General features: G+C 42.4%; 1 protein-coding gene across 1 annotated transcript in view; it reads right to left on the bottom strand.

Annotated features, from left to right (window-relative positions):
- The window catches only part of LOC135549619 (potassium voltage-gated channel subfamily H member 8-like), a 132,337-nt gene that overhangs the window by 18,969 nt on the left and 92,426 nt on the right, over positions 1-20,942 (bottom strand). Inside the window, 2 exon segments of the mRNA XM_064979745.1 lie at positions 1,392-1,430; positions 9,540-9,754. Coding sequence (XP_064835817.1) covers positions 1,392-1,430; positions 9,540-9,754 — 254 coding nt within the window.

Raw genomic sequence — 20,942 nt, 5'->3', positions numbered from 1 at the left:
TGGGGACACCTAGTTATACTGATGAATCTGGGTGCTATGGAATTGAGAGAGTAGAAGATTGCTGTAACTATTTATTTTATTTATCCTTTATTTAACTAGGCAAGTCAGTTAAGAACAAATTCTTATTTACAATGAGGGCCTGCCCTGGCCAACCCTCCTCTAACCCGGACGACGCTGGGCCAATTGTGCGCCACCCTATAACTAAACGACTGTCTGGAACAAACAACACCATTGAGACCAGTACAGGATTCCATTGTACTGTGTGTCAGCCAAACGTCCACCTCAGAGTAGAATGTTCTATTTCCATAACAACTAAAGTTCTCTCAGGGTTCTGTGCTGTCAAGGCTGACTCAAGCACCTGCTCAGGTAACTAGTAACTGTAACGGATTACATTTAGAAAGTAACCTACCCAACCCTGGCTGTGATGAACGGCGTGAACCTGACCTCAATGATACTGATAACCTTTGAACACACATTGAGTCAGATCTAGACTGCTAATCACATGCAATATGAGATGTTGATGGAGTAAAGAAAACATGGAATTTATAAGCATAAAATAGCATGAAATGTCTTTTGATTGATGACCTATGTTCTCATTCTTAGTCAAAAGAAAATCACAGTTGAGGTTATTGAATCCAACTACTGAATGAGATTGAAAACGCTCATTGAAACAGCTGATGTCTAAATTATTACTGGCCCTGTGTACGCACATACACTCGCACACACACACTACCCCCCTACACCCTCCTTCACACACTGCAGGCCCCCTACCCCTCTCTGTTTAATAACCTGATCTAATACTGTTCCCACATTTCTACTCCTAATTCCATCACTTCCTCTTGTGAATAATGAATGGTGCTCCGCTCTGCTGTGTAATTGAATGAGTCGCCAAAGTTTCCCCGGCAGTCCGTCAATCAAATCAGCTCAAATTCAAACTTCCCCCACCAATTAATATCCCTCCATTACCTCATCCCGCATTCCCCTCCTTCTTCTGCCTCCGAACCCTTCCTTCCATCTCTCCATCACCATAAAAACACACTGCTGACTTTATAAAGTCTCCGTTCAAACCTATTTTCTTTGTTTTAGGATAAGTGCAGTGATATGTGTTGTTTTACAGGGTAGCACGATAGGTGCAGTGATATGTGTTGTTTTACAGGGTCAGCCAAAGTAGCACAATAGGTGCAGTGAAATGTGTTGTTTTGCAGGGTAAACCAGAGTAACACAATAGGTGCAGTGAAATGTGTTGTTTTACAGGGTCAGCCATAGTAGTATGGCACACCAGGAACAAGCTAGGGGTTTTGTGCTTTCTTCAAGGGCACAGACGGGTTTTTCACCTTGTCGGCTCTAACCACTAGGCTACCTGCTGCCCCCAGTGTCTGCTGAGCCAGTACCTGTGTGTCCAATGGTTTGGTAGACAATCTGGATATGACCTGTAAAAAGATGGAAGAGAAAAGGGAGTGAATTCAACATGTCTATATTGTTAGCACAGCCCAACCCAGATGTTATCCTTCCTCTCAGAAACTGTCAGTGGTGGAAAAAATAACCAATTGTTATTTTTATTTATTTATTTTATTTCACCTTTATTTAACCAGGTAGGCAAGTTGACATTTACATTACATTTAAGTCATTTGGCAGACGCTCTTATCCAGAGCGACTTACAAATTGGTGAATTCACCTTATGACATCCGTTGAGAACAAGTTCTCATTTACAATTGAGACCTGGCCAAGATAAAGCAAAGCAGTTCGACACATACAACGACACAGAGTTACACATGGAGCAAAACAAACATACAAGTCAATAATACAGTATAAACAAGTCTATATACGATGTGAGCAAATGAGGTGAGATAAGGGAGGTAAAGGCAAAAAAAGGCCATGGTGGAAAAAGTAAATACAATATAGCTAGTAAAAAACTGGAATGGTAGATTTGCAATGGAAGAATGTGCAAAGTAGAAATAAAAATAATGGGGTGCAAAGGAGCAAAATAAATAAATTAAATACAGTAGGGAAAGAGGTAGTTGTTTGGGCTAAAATATAGGTGGGCTATGTACAGGTGCAGTAATCTGTGAGCTGCTCTGACAGTTAGTGCTTAAAGCTAGTGAGGGAAACAAGTGTTTCCAGTTTCAGTGCTTTTTGTAGTTCGTTCCAGTCATTGGCAGCAGAGAACTCGAAGGAGAGGCGGCCAAAGAAAGAATTGGTTTTGGGGGTGACTAGAGAGATATACCTGCTGGAGCGTGTGCTGCAGGTGGGAGATGCTATGGTGACCAGCGAGCTGAGATAAGGGGGGACTTTACCTAGCAGGGTCTTGTAGATGACATGGAGCCAGTGGGTTTGGCGACGAGTATGAAGCGAGGGCCAGCCAACGAGAGCGTACAGGTCGCAATGGTGGGTAGTATATGGGGCTTTGGTGACAAAACGGATTGCACTGTGATAGACTGCATCCAATTTGTTGTAAATGACATCGCCAAAGTCGAGGATTGGTAGGATGGTCAGTTTTACAAGGGTATGTTTGGCAGCATGAGTGAAGGATGCTTTGTTGCGAAATAGGAAGCCAATTCTAGATTTAACTTCGGATTGGAGATATTTGATATGGGTCTGGAAGGAGAGTTTACAGTCTAACCAGACACCTAAGTATTTGTAGTTGTCCACGTATTTTAAATCAGAGCCGTCCAGAGTAGTGATGTTGGACAGGCGGGTAGGAGCGGGTAGCGATCGGTTGAAGAGCATGCATTTAGTTTTACTTGTATTTAAGAGCAATTGGAGGCCACGGAAGGAGAGTTGTATGGCATTGAAGCTTGCCTGGAGTGTTGTTAACACAGTGTCTAAAGAAGGGCCAGAAGTATACAGAATGGTGTCGTCTGCATGGAGGTGGATCAGAGACTCACCAGCAGCAAGAGCGACCTCATTGATGTATACAGAGAAGAGAGTCGGTCCAAGAATTGAACCCTGTGGCACCCCCATAGAGACTGCCAGAGGTCCGGACAGCAGACCCTCCGATTTGACACACTGAACTCTATCAGAGAAGTAGTTGGTGAACCAGGCGAGGCAATTTGAGAAACCAAGGCTGACAAGTCTGCCGATGAGGATGTGGTGATTGACAGAGTCGAAAGCCTTGGCCAGATCAATGAACACGGCTGCACAGTAATGTTTCTTATCGATGACGGTTAAGATATCGTTTAGGACCTTGAGTGTAGCTGAGGTGCACCCATGATCAGCTCTGAAACCAGATTGCATAGCAGAGAAGGTATGGTGAGATTCGAAATGGTCGGTAATCTGTTTGTTGACTTGGCTTTCGAAAACCTTAGAAAGGCATGGTAGGATAGATATAGGTCTGTAGCAGTTTGGGTCAAGAGTGTCCCCCCCTTTGAAGAGGGGGATGACCGCAGCTGCTTTCCAATCTTTGGGGATCTCAGACGACACGAAAGAGAGGTTGAACAGGCTAGTAATAGGGGTGGCAACAATTTTGGCAGATAATTTTAGAAAGAAAGGGTCCAGATTGTCTAACCCCGCTGATTTGTAGGGGTCCATATTTTGCAGCTCTTTCAGAACATCAGCTGAATGGATTTGGGAGAAGGAGAAATGGGGAAGGCTTGGGCGAGTTGCTGTGGGGGGTGCAGTGCTGTTGACCGGGTTAGGAGTAGCCAGGTGGAAAGCATGGCCAGCCGTAGAAAAATGCTTATTGAAATTCTCAATTATGGTGGATTTATCAGTGGTGACAGTGTTTCCTATCTTCAGTGCAGTGGGCAGCTGGGAGGAGGTGTTCTTATTCTCCATGGACTTTACAGTGTCCCAGAACTTTTTTGAGTTAGTGTTGCAGGAAGCAAATTTCTGCTTGAAAAAGCTAGCCTTGGCTTTTCTAACTGCCTGTGTATAATGGTTTCTAGCTTCTCTGAACAGCTGCATATCACGGGGGCTGTTCGATGCTAATCCAGAACGCCATAGGATGTTTTTGTGTTGGTTAAGGGCAGTCAGGTCTGGGGAGAACCAAGGGCTATATCTGTTCCTGGTTCTAAATTTCTTGAATGGGGCATGTTTATTTAAGATGGTTAGGAAGGCATTTTTAAAACATATCCAGGCATCCTCTACTGATGGGATGAGATCAATATCCTTCCAGGATACCCCGGCCAGGTCGATTAGAAAGGCCTGCTCGCTGAAGTGTTTCAGGAAGCGTTTTACAGTGATGAGTGGGGGTCGTTTGACCGCTGACCCATTACGGATGCAGGCAATGAGGCAGTGATCGCTGAGATCTTGGTTGAAGACAGCAGAGGTGTATTTAGAGGGCAAGTTGGTTAGGATGATATCTATGAGGGTGCCCGTGTTTAAGGCTTTGGGGAGGTACCTGGTAGGTTCATTGATAATTTGTGTGAGATTGAGGGCATCAAGTTTAGATTGTTGGATGGCTGGGGTGTTAAGCATGTTCCAGTTTAGGTCGCCTAGCAGCACGAGCTCTGAAGATAGATGGGGGGCAATCAGTTCACATATGGTGTCCAGAGCACAACTGGGGGCAGAGGGTGGTCTATAGCAGACTGCAACGGTGAAAGACTTGTTTTTAGAGAGGTGGATTTTTAAAAGTAGAAGTTCAAATTGTTTGGGTACAGACCTGGATAGTAGGACAGAACTCTGCAGGCTATCTTTGCAGTAGATTGCAACACCGCCCCCTTTGGCAGTTCTACCTTGTCTGAAAAGGTTGTAGTTTGGAATTAAAATTTCAGAATTTTTGGTAGTCTTCCTAAGCCAGGATTCAGACATAGCTAGAACATCCGGGTTGGCAGAGTGTGCTAAAGCAGTGAATAGAACAAACTTAGGGAGGAGGCTTCTAATGTTAACATGCATAAAACCAAGGCTATTACGGTTACAGAAGTCGTCAAAAGAGAGCGCCTGGGGAATAGGAGTGGAGCAAGGCACTGTAGGGCCTGGATTCACCTCTACATCGCCAGAGGAACAGAGGAGGAGTAGAATAAGGGTGCGGCTGAAAGCAATAAGAATTGGTCGTCTAGAACGTCTGGAACAGAGAGTAAAAGGAGGTTTCTGGGGGCAATAAAATAGCATCAAGGTATAATGTACAGACAAAGGTATGGTAGGATGTGAATACAGTGGAGGTAAACCTAGGTATTGAGTGATGAAGAGAGAGATATTGTCTCTAGAAACATCATTGAAACCAGGAGATGTCATTGCATGTGTGGGTGGTGGAACTAATAGGTTGAATAAGGTATGGTGAGCAGGACTAGAGGCTCTACAGTGAAATAAGCCAATAAACACTAACCAGAACAGCAATGGACAAGGCATATTGACATTAAGGAGAGGCATGCTTAGTCGGGTGATCAAAAGGGTCCAGATTGGAGAGGTTGGTTGGGGGTCACGGCGATCAAGACAGCCAGCCAGGCCATCGGTAGCAAGCTAGCATAGGATGGACGTCTGTTATTAGCCACCTCTTGCGCTCCGTCAGTAGATTAGTGGGGTTCCGTGTGGTAGAGGGGACCAATCCAAATCACACAACAACAACAAAAATAAAAACAATAGATATAGCTAGAGGCCCAGAAGAAGAAAAAATAACAATAACAATAAAAATAAATAAATAAATTGTCCGATTATCTATTCAGATAGCAGCCGATAAGACAGCTAATGGCTAGCAGGCCACAGATGGGCGCCCAGGCAACGTCGCGACGGAGGAACCAGACGGATAACTCCCTCGGGTAGACAACGTCGGCAGTTCAGCCGTGAAGGCCCGGCGGGGCTCCGCGCAGGCAGCAAAACGGGTCCGTACAGGTGACCGCAGCCCAGGAGCGATTGATGGAACTCCACAGCTGGCTAGCTCCGGAACAACCGATGCTCGCTCCGGAATCGACGAAAACTCCAACTTGCTTCCGATTAGCTTTTGGCTAGCTCCTGGCTAGCTTCTGGCCAGTTTCCGGCAGCTCCTGACCCAGCTTGTGATTAGCTTCTGGATTAGCTCCTGGATAGCTTCTGGCTAGCTCCTGGCTAGCTTCTTGGAGTTTGGAGTTTCTGGCTAGCTTCTTGGATGATTTCAGACTTGAGGTAAATAATACTTTTTTATAAATATAAATTGGTGAGGCGGGTTGTAGGAGAGTGTTTTGAGGATGAGTTTATGGAAAATGTAAATAAAAAAATGTATGAAAAAAGTTGTAAATATATATATATATACGGGACACGACAAGACGAGGACAAATGACGTCTGAACTGCTATGCCATCTTGGTAAGGTTATGCTTGAGTAAAAGTAAAGGAAAGGGAAAGGGGGATACCTAGTCAGTTGTACAACTGAATGCATTCAACTGAAACCCAACCCCTCTGAATCAGAGAGGTGCGGGGGGCTGTCATAATTGACATCCACGTCTTCGAAGCCCGGGGAACAGTTGCCCAGGGGAAGAACGACAGATTTATACCTTGTCAGCTCGGGGATTCCATCCAGCAATCTTTCGGTTACTGGCCCAACACTCTAAGAGACCTTAATAGAAAATGACTCAAGTAAAAGTGAAAGAGACCCAGTAAAATACTACTTGACTAAAAGTCTAAAAGTATTTGGTTTTAAATATACTAGTATCAAAAGTACATGTAATTACTAAAATATACTTAAGTTTCAAACATAAAAAGTATGAGTAATTTAAAATTCCTTACATGAAACAAACCAGGCAGCGCAATTTACCCTGAGCAAATCCCTGAGCTGACAAGGTAAAAATTGGTGGTTCTGCCCCTGAACAAGGCAGTTAACCCACTGTTTCTAGGCCGTCATTGAAAATAAGAGCTTGTTCTTAACTTACTTGCCTAGTTAAATAAAGGTAAGATAAAAAAAATGTTTTACAAACAAAGCATTTGTGTTTAGTGAGTCTGCCAGATCAGATGCATTAGGGATGACCAGGGATGTTCTTTTGATAAGTATGCGAATTTGACCATTTTCTGTCCTGTTATGCATTTAAAATGTAAGAAGCACTTTTGGGTGTCAGGGAAAATGTATGGAGTAAAAAGTATATTATTTTGTTTTGGAATTTAGTGAAGTAAAAGTAAAAGTTGTTAAAAAATGTAATAGTAAAGTAAAGTACAGATACCCCCAAAAAACGATTTAAGTAGTACCTTAACATATTTTTACAAAACTGTGTATGACATAATGTTGTTACAGGAAATCTCTTCTGAGATAACCCCTCTTCTAACCTTCCCCAAATCTCTGTCCTTATTTTGGCCTGCCGCTCTCAATACTTTAGTGTCACATGTTGCCCTGCAGCAGTGCCTGAGGGTGTGTGTGAGTGTTGGTTCTTCTATCCTTGTGGGGACCTAAAATCCCCAAAAGTCCACCCAAGGGTAGTAAAACAAGGAGAATTTGACAAGGCTATTTTAAGCTTAGGGGTTAGGTTTACAATTAGGGTTAGGGTTACAATTAGGGCTAGGGTAAGGGGTTAGTGGTTAAGTTTAGGGTTAGGATTTAGGTTTAGGGTTAGGGTTAGTGTTAGGGTAAGGGTCAGGGTAAGGGTTAGGTTTAGGTAAAGTAGGATATTGAATGGAAATTAATTTGAGGTCCCCACGAGGATAGAAGAAAATAATGTGTGTGTGTGTGTGTGTGTGTGTGTGTGTGTGTGTGTGTGTGTGTGTGTGTGTGTGTGTGTGTGCGTGCGTGCGCGTGCGTGCGTGTGCGTGCGTGTGCGTGCGTGTGTGCATGTGTGCATGTGTGCTTGTGTGCGTGCGTGTGTGCGTGTGTGCGTGCGTGCGTGCGTGTGTGCGTGTGTGCGTGTGTGTGTGTGCATATGTGTGTGCATGTGCATATGTGTGTGTGTGTGTGTGTGTTTGAGAGTGGGACAGTGTTATTTGGGCATCAGGAGGAGACACACCTGACTGTAATTACAGCAGCAGCCCAGGCTGTTTCTGCACTTCATCTTCTCTCTCTCTGGCTCTCTCTATATCCTCACTCACTCTCTCTATATATATATCCTCACTCTACCTCTCTTCACTCTCTCTGGCTCTCTCTCTGTGCTCACACTACCTCGATTCTTACTGTGAAATGAAACAATGTTTAATAGTAGTGACAACAGGACTAGAGTAAAAATATTGCTAAGTGGTATTAATTTGCCATTAAATATAATCAAATATAATATACCAGTAAACATGACTTATGTGGTACTTTTGTCACTGATAGTAATACTGGTGTGTGTGTGTGTGTGTGTGTGTGTGTGTGTGTGTGTGTGTGTGTGTGTGTGTGTGTGTGTGTGTGTGTGTGTGTGTGTGTGTGTGTGTGTGCTTGTGCGCATGTGCGTGTGTGTGTGTGTGTGTGTGTGTGTGTGTGTGTGCTTGTGCGCATGTGCACAGAGAAAGAAGAGAAATAATAGAGTAGCGAGTCGTGGTACGAGATAACTGGGTTACATATTTACACATAGGTAGGGATAAAATGACTAGTCAACATGATAGATAATGAACAGTAGCATCAGCGTATGTGATGAGTCAAAAGAGTCCGTACAAAATGGGTCAATGCAGAAGGTCCGGGTAGCTATTTGTTAACAATTTAACTAACTATTTAGCAGTCTTGTGGCTTGGGTGTGGAAGCTGTTTGGGGTCCGGTTGGTTCCAGACTTAGTACATTAGTACTGCTTGCCATTTGGTAGCAGAGAGAACAATCTGTGACTTGGGTGACTTCGCCAATTCTCAGGGCCTTCCTCTGACACCGGCTGGTATAGAGGTCCTGGATGGCGGGGAGCTCGGCACCTGTGATGTACTGGGCCGTACACACTACCCTCTGAAGCGCCTTGCGGTCAGATGCCAAGCAGATGCCATACCGAGCGGTGATGCAGCAAGTCAAGATGCTCTCAATGGTGCAGCTATAGAATGTTTTGAGTATCTGAGGGCCCATGCGGAATCTTTTCATCATCCTGAGGGGGAAGAGGCACTGTCGTGCCCTCTTCACGGCGGTGTTGCTGTGTGTGGACCACTCCTTGAAAGCGGCAGCTCTAGCGTTTAGCTCAGAACGAATGTTGCCTGTAATCCATGGCTTCTGGTTGGGATATGTACTTACGGTAACTGTGGGGACGATGTCATCAATGCATTTAATAATGATGCTGGTGACTGATGTGGTGAACTCCTCAATGCCATCGGATGAATCGCGGAACATATTCCAGTCTGTGCTCGTGAACCAGTCCTGTAGTTTAGCATCCACTTCATCGGACCACTTCCGTATTGAGCGCTTCCCTGGTACTTCCTGTTTTGAGTTTTTGCTTGTAAGCAGGAATCAGGAGGAAAGAGTTATTGTCAGATTTGCCAAAGGGAGGGCAAGGGAGAGCCTTGTATGCATCTCTGTATGTGGAGTAAGGGTGATGAAGAGTTTTTCCCCTCTACTTGCACAGGTGACATACTGGAAGAAATAAGTTAAAACGCATTTCAGTTTTCCTGCAGTAAAGTCACTGGCCACTAGGAGCGCCGCCTCCGGATGAGCATTTTCTTGTTTACCTATGGCCCTATACAGCTTGTTGAGCATGGTCTTACTGTGTGTGTGTGTGCGTGCCTGATTCCATGTGTAACTGTGTGGGTGTTTTATGTCACTCACATGGCACTCGTGTCCCTCCCTCAGGTTGTATGTGAGGTCCAGATGGATGTCTTGGACAAAGCGTCTGGTGTACTCTGGGTAGAGGTCCAGTACCTCATACAGACCACTCAGGTTGATACACTGCAGGTCACAGTAGGTTAGGGCCTTCACATCTGCGTTGGTCTTTATCACCCGGTCATCTATAGACATGTTGGCCCCGATCAGGTCACCCTTACCTGGGGAGGGAGAGGGAGTGGTGGAGGTTTCAGACAGAGAGTTCTAAATATAGAATAGACAAAGCCCCCTATCATGTAATTTCTAGGGCTGTACTTCTGATCAGTCATAGATCATATTTCGAATATAACATATAATATGTTTCATGTCATAAAATTACACTATCTTTCTGTTTTCATAGACTGTTTACTCTGCCCCCATTTTCTTGTGTGTACTGTGTTGGATGTCTGATTAGATTTGATTAGGATCTCTTTTTTTTTGGGGGGGGGGGGGGCTGGCAGAGATGGGCAGTATTTCTGTTACATGTGTTTGAAATATGTATTTAATTTACTATTTTGTGGCCCCTTTTCACCCTGCATTGTTATCGGAAGTCTGATAGCCCTATGGTGCGATAAGAGTGTTTGCTAACTAAACTTAATACACTACAAGATCAAAAGTATGTGTTAGATAGATAGCAGTGGTGTAAAGTACTTAAGTAAAAATAATTCAAAGTACTTAGGGTATCTGTACTATACTTTACTGTTTATATTATTGCAACATTACTTTTAATTCACTACATTCCGAAATAAAATGTACTTTTTACTCCATATATTTACTTGTTACATTTTGACAAGAAAATTGTCCAATTCACACACTTATCAAGAGAACATCCCTGGTCATCCCTACTGCATATGATCTGGCAGACTCACTCAATTAACAAAAATGCTTAATTTGTAAATTATGTCTGAGTGTTGGAGTGTGCCCCTGGCTATCCGTCAATAAAAAATCTAATCAAATAGTTTGCTTAATATAAGGAAAATAATGAATTTTACATTATTTATAGTTTTACTTTTACTTTTGATACTTAAGTATTGTTTTAAACATAATACTTTTAGACTTTTACTCAAGCAGTATTTTACTCGGTGACATTTACTTTTGAGTCATTTTCTATCTTTACATTTACTCAAGTATGACAATTTAGTACTTTTTCCATCACTGATAGATAGGTAGTTAGTTCGATAGATAGTTGGTTAGTTCGATAGATAATTAGATTGATAGTTGGTTAGTTTGATTGTTGGTTAGTTCGATAGATAATTAGATAGTTGGTTAGTTCGATAGATAATTAGATAGATAGGTAGTTAGTTCGATAGATAATTAGATAGATAGTTGGTTAGTTCGATAGATAATTAGATAGATAGTTGATTGGTTCGATAGTTGGTTAGTTCGATAGATAATTAGATAGATAGTTGGTTAGTTCGATAGTTGGTTAGTTCGATTGTTGGTTAGTTCGATTGTTGGTTAGTTCGATAGATAATTAGATAGATAGTTGGTTAGTTCGATAGATAAGTAGATAGATAGTTGGTTAGTTCGATAGATAATTAGATAGATAGTTGGTTAGTTCGATAGTAAGTTACATAGGTAGTTGGTTAGTTCGATAGTTGGTTAGTTGGTTAGTTCGAAAGTTGGTTAGTTCGATTGTTGGTTAGTTCGATAGATAGTTCGATATTTGGTTGGTTTGACGGTTGGATAGTTGGTTGATTAGTTTGATAGATAGTTGGTTAGTTTGACAGTTGGTTGGTTAGTTTGACGGTTAGTTGATTAGTTCGACAGTTGGTTGGTTAGTTCGACAGTCGGTTGGTTAGTTCGACAGTCGGTTGGTTAGTTCCACAGTCGGTTGGTTAGTTCAACAGTTGGTTAGTTAGTTCGATAGTTGATTATTTTGAAAGATAGTTGGTTGGTTAGTTCGACAGTTGGTTGGTTAGTTTGACAGTTAGTTGGTTAGTTCGACAGCTGGTTGGTTAGTTTAACAGTTGGTTGGTTAGTTTGACGGTTGGTTAGTTCAATAGTTGGTTAGTTAGTTCAATAGTTAGTTGGTTAGTTAGTTCGACAGTTAGTTGGTTAGTTCGATAGTTAGTTGGTTAGCTCAACAGTTGGTTGGTTAGTTTGATAGATAGTTGGTTGGTTAGTTCGACAGTTGGTTGGTTAGTTTGACAGTTGGTTGGTTAGTTCGACGGTTGGTTGGCTAGTTTGACAGTTGGTTGGTTAGTTTGACAGTTGTTTAGATGGACAGTTGGTTAGTTCAATAGTTGGTTAGTTAGTTCAATAGTTAGTTGGTTAGTTTGACAGTTAGTTGGTTAGTTCGCTAGTTGGTTATTTCGATAGATAGTTGGTTGGTTAGTACGACAGTTGGTTGGTTAGTTCGACAGTTGGTTGTTAGTTCGACAGTTGGTTAGTTTGACAGTTGGTTGGTTAGTTCGATAGTTGGTTAGTTTGACAGTTGGTTGGTTAGTTCGACAGTTGGTTAGTTTGACAGTTGGTTGGTTAGTTCGACAGTTGGTTGGTTAGTTCGACAGTTGGTTGGTTGGTTCGATAGTTGGTTAGCTTGACAGTTGGTTGGTTAATTCGATATATGGTTAGTTTGATAGTTAGTTGGTTAGTTCGATAGTTGGTTAGATAGATATTTGGTTAGTAGGTTAGTTAGTTTGATAATTGGTTAGTTCGATAGTTGGTTAGATAGATAGTTGGTTAGTTGGTTAGTTTGGTAGTTAGTTCGACAGATGGTTAGTTCGATAGTTGGTTAGTTCCATAGTTGGTTAGTTCAATAGATACAATGTATTCAGAAAGCATTCAGATCCCTTCCCTTTTTTTCACATAGATAATTAGATAGATAGTTCGATAGTTGGTTAGTTCGATAGATAGTTGGTTATTTCGATAGTTGGATAGTTGTTTGGTTCGACAGTTAGTTGGTTAGTTTGACAATTAGTTGGTTTGTTCGACAGTTAGTTGGTTAGTTCGACAGTTATTGGTTAGTTAGACAGTTAGTTGGTTAGCTCGACAGTTCGTTAGTTCGATAGTTGGTTAGTTCGATAGTTGGTTAGTTCTATGTTAGTTACATAGATAGTTGAGAAGTTGGATAGCTGGTTAGTCTGACAGTTAGTTGGTTAGTTTGACAGTTGTTGGTTAGTTCGACAGTTGGTTAGTTCAAAAGTTGGTTAGATCGATAGATGGTTAGTTCGATAGTTAGTTACATAGGTAGTTGGTTAGTTCGATAGATAATTAGATAGATAGTTGGTTAGTTTGATAGTTGGTCAGTTCGATAGTTGGTTAGTTCGATAGTTAGTTACATAGATAGCTGGTTAGTTTGAAAGTTGGTTAGTTCGATAGTTGGTTATTTTGACAGTTATTTGGTTAGTTTGACAGTTGTTGGTTAGTTCGACAGTTGGTTGGTTAGTTAGACCGTTGGTTGGTTCGATAGTTAGTGACATAGACAGTTGGTTAGTTCAACAGTTGGTTGGTTAGTTCGACAGTTGGTTGGTTAGTTCGACAGTTGGTTAGTTTGACAGTTGGTTAGTTCAAAAGTTGGTTAGATTTACAGTTCGTTAGTTCAATAGTTGATTAGTTAGTTCAATAGTTAGTTGGTTAGTTCGACAGTTGGTTAGTTGGTTAGTTCGATAGTTGGTTACATAGATAGTTGGATAGTTGGTTAGTTCAATAGTTGGATAGCTTGTTAGTTGGTTAGTTCAACAGTTGGTTAGTTAGTTCGACAGTTGGTTAGTTATTTTGACAGTTGGTTAGTTCAATAGTTGGTCAGTTAATTTGATAGTTAGTTGGTTAGTTTGACAGTTGTTTAGTTGGTTAGTTCGATAGTTGGTTACATAGATAGTTGGTTAGTTGGATAGTTGGTTAGTTCGATAGTTGGATAGTTTATTAGTTTGACAGTTAGTTGGTTAGTTCGATAGTTGGCTGGTTTGATAGATAGTTGGTTAGTTTGACAGTTAGTTGGTTAGTTCGACAGTTGGATGGTTAGTTAAACAGTTGGTTAGTTCGATAGTTGTTTAGTTCGATAGTTAGTTACATAGATAGTTGTTTAGTTTGATAGTTGGACAGTTTGTTAGTTGGAAAGTTGGATAGTTGGTTAGTTCAACAGTTAGTTGGTTAGTTCGATAGTTGGTTGGTTTGATAGATAGTTGGTTAGTTGGTAAGTTCAATAGTTGGTTAGTTTGATAGATAGTTGGTTAGTTCGACAGTTGGTTGGTTAGTTTGACAACCTTCCAGAAACAAGTCTGTCACAGTTGCCGCTTGCTGTAGACCAGATCTATAGTGCCTTCCTCACCATCTTATATAAGCATGCCCCATTCAAGAAATGTAGAACAACTCTAGACCTGACTGCCCTTGACCAGCACAAAAACACCCTGTGGCGTTCTGCATTAGCATTGAATATCCCCCGTGATATGCAACTTTTCAGGGAAGTTAGGAAACAATATACACAGGCAGTTAGGAAAGCTAAGGCTATCTTTTTAAAACAGACATTTTCATCCTGTAGCACAAACTCAAAGTTTTGGGACACTGTAAAGTCCATGGAGAATAAGAGCACCTCCTCCCAGCTGCCCTGAGGTTAGGAAACACTGTCACAGCCGATAAATCCACTATAATTGAGAATTTCAATAAGCATTTTTCTATGGCTGGCCATGTATTCCACCTGGCTACCCCTACCCCAGTCAACAGCCCTACACCCCCCACAGCAACTCACCCAAGCCTCCCCCATTTCTCCTTCACCCCAATCCAGATAGCTGATGATCTGAAAGAGCTGCAAAATCTGGACCTCTACAAATCAGCCAGGCTAGACAATCTGGACCCTCTCTTTCGAAAGTTATGTGGCGAAATTGTTGCAACCCTATTACTAGCCTGTTCAACCTCTCTTTCGTATCGTCCGAGATTCCCAAAGATTGGAAAGGGGGAAACACTCTAGACCCAAACTGCTACAGACCTATATCTATCCTCCCCTGCCTTTCTAAGGATTTCGAAAGCCAAGTTAACAAACAGGTTACCGACCATTTCGAATCCCACCGTACCTTCTCCACTATGCAATCTGGTTTCAGAGCTGGTCATGGGTGCACCTCAGCCACGCTCAAGGTCCTAAACAATATCATAACCGCCATCGATAAGAGACAATACTGTGCAGCCGTATTCATCGACCTGGCCAAGGCTTTCGACTCTGTCAATCACCACACTCTTATCGGCAGACTCAACAGCCTTGAGGTCTTAAATGACTGCCTCGCCTGGATCACCAACAACTTCTCTGATAGAGTTCAGTGTGTCAAATCGGAGGGCCTGTTGTCCGGACCTCTGGCAGTCTCTATGGGGGTGCCACAGGGTTCAATTCTTGGGCCGACTCTCTTCTATGTATACATCAATGATATTACTCTTGCTGCTGTTGATTCTCTGATCCACCTCTACGCAGATGACACCATTCTGTATACTTCTGGCTCTTCTTTGGACACTGTGTTAAACAGTTTGCGCGAGTGACTGTGTGCGTGCTCTTCGTACTTTTTCCTTTCTATTGAATACGCTATTGTCCGGTTGAAATATTATTGATTATTTAGATAATTGACAACCTGAGGATTAATTATAAACATCATTTGACATGTTTCGATTAACTTCACTGGTACTATTAGGATGTATTCGTCTGCATGTTTTGACCGCCGTTGAGCCAGTGGATTACTGAACAAAACACGCCAACAAAACTGACTTTCTGGGATATAAAGAGGGACTTTATTGAACAAAACAACCATTTATTGTGTAGCTGGGACCCTTTGGATTGCCAACATCGATATTTCTGACTTTCGTTGGATTAACTGGAATAACCTTTCTGGCGCAGGCATTCCGTTAGCGACCCACCGCGACAACATCCGGTGAAATTGCAGAGTGCTAAATTCAGATGACAGAAATAGAAATATTTAACATTCATGAAAATACAAGTGTCATACATCAAAATAAAGCTTGTCAGATTTTTAAAAAGCTTTACGGCAAAAGCACACCATGCGAGGACAGCGCCCCGCATACAAAGGCATGAAGAAAAGTCAGAAATAGCGATAAAATAAATGCCTTACCTTGGAAGATCTTCTTCTGTTGGCACTCCAAAAGGTCCCAGTTACATCACAAATGTTGCTTTTGTTCAATAGTCCTTCTTTATATCCCCAAAAACTCAGTTTAGCTGGCACGCTTCATTCAATAATCCACCGATTTCCCTCCTTCAAAACTCATACAAACTGAATCCCAAACGTTACCAATAAACTTTTCCAAACAAGTTAAACAATGTTTAAAATCAAACCTTAGGTACCTTAGTACGTAAATAAACGATCAAATTTAAGACGGAGAATCATTATTGTCTTGACCGGAGATAAACAACAAAGGACGCGCTCTCATCCACGAGCATGAAAACACAACAGCCAAAATCGGAGCCACTCAGAAAAACTACAAATTCTTGCTCATTTTCCCAAAAACAAGCCCGAAACTCTTTCTAAAGACTGTTGACATTTAGTGGAACTGAAATTGGGGAGGTTTTCGCCTCATAATAAACATGACAGCCATTGGAAACAGTGGTAGGCTGAATTTCTTTACATTTTATGGTTTGTCCTTGGGTTTTTCAGTTCTGTTATACTCACAGACATTACCTGTTAACAGTTATATAAACTTTAGAAACTTTAGAGCGTCTTCTATCCAAATCTACCAATTATACGCATATCCTAAATACTGGGCCTAAGAAAAAGGCAGTTTCTTTAGGCACAATTTACATCCAGACGTCAAAATACTGCCCCCTAGCTCAAAGAGGTTATTAATTAACAAGAAGTTAATATTTTAACCGATGTATAGCACTTGTATTTTCATGAATGTTTATTATAACTATTTTTTTATTTGAATTTGGTGCTCTGCAATTTCACCAGATGTTGTCGAGGTGGGTCGCTAGCGGCACGCCGAGCCCAAAGATTAACTAACCTCCAGACGAGCTTCAATGCCATTACAACTCTCCTTCTGTGGCCTCCAACTGCGCTTAAATGTAAGTAAAACTAAATGCATGCTCTTCAACCAATAGCTGCCCGCACCCGCCCGCTCATCCAGCATCACTACTCTGGACGGTTCCGACTTATATGTGGACAACTACAAATACCTAGGTGTCTGGTTAGACTGTAAACTCTCCTTCCAGACTCACATTAAGCATCTCCAATCCAAAATTAAATATAGAATCGGCTTCCTATTTCGCAACAAACATCCTTCACTCATGCTGCCAAACATACCCTCGTAAAACTGACCATCCTACCAATCCGATGTCATTCACAAAATAGCCTCCACTCTATTCAACAAATTGGATGCAGTCTATCACAGTGCCATCCGTTTTGTCACCAACGACCCATATACTACCCACCACGACCTATACGCTCTCGTTGGCGGGCCCTCGCTTCATACTCGTCGCCAAACCCACTGGCTCCAAGTCATCTACAAGTCTTTGCTCCGCCTTATCTCAGCCCACTGGTCACCATAGCAGCACCCACCCGCAGCACTCGCTCCTGCAGGTATATTTCACCAATCACCCCCAAAACCAATTCCTCCTTTGTCCAACTTTCCTTCCAGTTCTCTGCTGCCAATGACTGGAATGAACTGCAAAAATCAATGAAGCTGGAGACTCATATTTCCCGCACCAGCTTTATGCACCAGCTGTCAGAGAAGCTCACAGATCATTTCACCTGTACATAGCCCATCTGTAAATAGCCCTTTCCAACTACCTCATCCCCATACTGTATTTATTTATCTTGCTCCTTTGCACCCCAGTATCTCTACTTGCACATTCATCTTATGCACATCTATCACTCCAGTCTTTAATTGCTATATTGTAATTACTTCGCCACCAAGGCCTATTTATTGCCTTACCTCCCTCATCATACCTTATTTGCACACCATGTATATATATGTTTTCTACTGTATTATTGACTGAATGTTTGTTTATTCCATGTGTTGATGTATGTGTCGAACTGCCTTGCTTTATCTTGGCCAGGTCGCAAGTTGTAAATGAGAACTTGTTCTTAACTAGCCTACCTGGTTAAAGAAAGGTGAAATAAAATAAATAAATCAACATTCCCATTGTTCCTCAACTGTAGTGTATGATATACCATTTTGTAGCTCTGAGTCTCTACTTTTATCCAATGTAAAAAACAAACTCTAAAATGTTGCTACATAAGACTGACTTGGGCCGGTCGGTCAGATTTTGTAACATTACAGCCATATTCTAAAATAGATTATAAAAAAGACAAAGACAAAGTGAAAACAGGTTTAGGCATTTTTACTAATTTATTAAAAATAAAAAACAGAAATGACTTATTTACATAACCTCTACAGGATCGTTAATTTCACAATTCCACAAACTTCAAAGTGTTTTATTTCAAATGGTATCAAGAAAATGCATGTCTTTGCTTCAGGTCCTGAGCTATAGACAGTTAGATTTGGGTCTGTCATTTTAGGCAAAAATTGAAAAAAAAGGGTTGGATATTAGACCCTTAGATGCAACCTGTTCCCATTGATCATCCTTGAGATGTTTCTGTCTATTTGAACTGGTCAGTTTGTCTAGGAAATCCTGTCCAACGCTGCTTTTCCCCCCCAAAATTGTGTTTTACAACTGCATAAGTGTTGCTCTCCAATTTCTGATGGACTGAGTTTTGAAATCAGTTGAATTTGAGTATGATAGCTAAAGAGATGGAGAAAACAACTGTCTCCGGATTACATCTTCAAACTAAGGGCAACCATGGCATCCGACAGGAGACGCATCGAACCATGAATGATGTATAAAGGTAAGATAGTCTAGCCAGTTACATTTTCAGATAATACAGTTACATTTGGGTATGTCATTTTAGGTGAAGATTGAAAAAAGGGTTGGATCTTTACAAGTGTATTTAGACCCTCAGGTGCATCCTGTTTCCATTGATCATCCTTGAGATGTTTCTACAACTTGATTGCAGTCCACCTGTGGTAGTTTGAATTGATTGGACATGAATTGGATAGGCACACACCTTGGAAAGGCACATACCTGTCTATATAAAGGTCCCAGAGTTGACCGTGCATGTGAGAGCAAACACCAAGCCATGAGGAATTGTCCGTAGAGCTCCGAGACAGGATTGTGTCGAGGCACAGATCTGGGGAAGGGTATCAAAACATGTCTGCAGCATTGAAGGTCCCCAAGAATACAAAGGCCTCCATCATTCTTAAATGGAATAAGTTTGGAACCATAAAGACACTTCCTAGATCTAGCCGCACGGGAAATCTGAGAAATCGGGGGAGAAGTGTCTTGGTCAGGGAGGTGACTTGACAGCCCACTTGGAGTTTGCCAAAAGGCACCTAATTGACTCTCAGACCACGAGAAACACGATTCTCTGGTCTGATGAAACCATGATTGAACTATTTCAAATCAAATCAAATTTATTTGTCACATACACATGGTTAGCAGATGTTAATGCGAGTGTAGCGAAATGCTTGTGCTTCTAGTTCCGACAATGCAGTAATAACCAACAAGTAATCTAACTAACAATTCCTAAACTACTGTCTTATACACAGTGTAAGGGGATAAAGAATATGTACATAAGGATATATGAATGAGTGATGGTACAGAGCAGCATAGGCAAGATACAGTAGATGGTATCGAGTACAGTATATACATATGAGATGAGTATGTAAACAAAGTGGCATAGTTAAAGTGGCTAGTGATACATGTATTACATAAGGATGCAGTCGGTGATATAGAGTACAGTATATACGTATGCATATGAGAAGAATAATGTAGGGTAAGTAACATTATATAAGGTAGCATTGCTTAAAGTGGCTAGTGATATATTTACATAATTTTCAATCAATTCCCATTATTTAAGTGGCTGGAGTGGAGTCAGTGTCAGTGTGTTGGCAGCAGCCACTCAATGTTAGTGGTGGCTGTTTAACAGTCTGATGGCCTTGAGATAGAAGCTGTTTTTCAGTCTCTCGGTCCCAGCTTTGATGCACCTGTACTGACCTCGCCTTCTGGATGATAGCGGGGTGAACAGGCAGTGGCTCGGGTGGTTGATGTCCTTGATGATCTTTATGGCCTTCCTGTAACATCGGGTGGTGTAGGTGTCCTGGAGGGCAGGTAGTTTGCCCCCGGTGATGCGTTGTGCAGACCTCACTACCCTCTGGAGAGCCTTACGGTTGAGGGCGGAGCAGTTGCCGTACCAGGCGGTGATACAGCCCGCCAGGATGCTCTCGATTGTGCATCTGTAGAAGTTTGTGAGTGCTTTTGGTGACAAGCCGAATTTCTTCAGCCTTCTGAGGTTGAAGAGGCGCTGCTGCGCCTTCTTCACGATGCTGTCTGTGTGAGTGGACCAATTCAGTTTGTCTGTGATGTGTATGCCGAGGAACTTAAAACTTGCTACTCTCTCCACTACTGTTCCATTGATGTGGATAGGAGGGTGTTCCCTCTGCTGTTTCCTGAAGTCCACAATCATCTCCTTAGTTTTGTTGACGTTGAGTGTGAGTTTATTTTCCTGACAGCACACTCCGAGGGCCCTCACCTCCTCCCTGTAGGCCGTCTCGTCGTTGTTGGTAATCAAGCCTACCACTGTTGTGTCGTCCGCAAACTTGATGATTGAGTTGGAGGCGTGCGTGGCCACGCAGTCGTGGGTGAACAGGGAGTACAGGAGAGGGCTCAGAACGTACCCTTGTGGGGCCCCAGTGTTGAGGATCAGCGGGGAGGAGATGTTGTTACCTACCCTCACCACCTGGGGGCAGCCCATCAGGAAGTCCAGTACCCAGTTGCACAGGGCGGGGTCGAGACCCAGGGTCTCGAGCTTGATGACGAGCTTGGAGGGTACTATGGTGTTGAATGCCGAGCTGTAGTCGATGAACAGCATTCTCACATAGGTATTCCTCTTGTCCAGATGGGTTAGGGCAGTGTGCAGTGTGGTTGAGATTGCATCGTCTGTGGACCTATTTGGGCGGTAAGCAAATTGGAGTGGGTCTAGGGTGTCAGGTAGGGTGGAGGTGATATGGTCCTTGACTAGTCTCTCAAAGCACTTCATGATGACGGAAGTGAGTGCTACGGGGCGGTAGTCGTTTAGCTCAGTTACCTTAGCTTTCTTGGGAACAGGAACAATGGTGGCCCTCTTGAAGCATGTGGGAACAGCAGACTGGTATAGGGATTGATTGAATATGTCCGTAAACACACCAGCCAGCTGGTCTGCGCATGCTCTGAGGGCGCGGCTGGGGATGCCGTCTGGGCCTGCAGCCTTGCGAGGGTTAACACGTTTAAATGTTTTACTCACCTCGGCTGCAGTGAAGGAGAGACCGCATGTTTCCGTTGCAGGCCGTGTCAGTGGCACTGTATTGTCCTCAAAGCGGGCAAAAAAGTTATTTAGTGTC

Source organism: Oncorhynchus masou, chromosome 12 (assembly GCF_036934945.1).
Source record: "Oncorhynchus masou masou isolate Uvic2021 chromosome 12, UVic_Omas_1.1, whole genome shotgun sequence".
NCBI classification, from domain to species: Eukaryota; Metazoa; Chordata; class Actinopteri; order Salmoniformes; family Salmonidae; genus Oncorhynchus; species Oncorhynchus masou.
The sequence above is the reverse complement of the archived record's forward strand: the minus strand, read 5'-3'. Positions and strand labels throughout refer to the sequence as shown.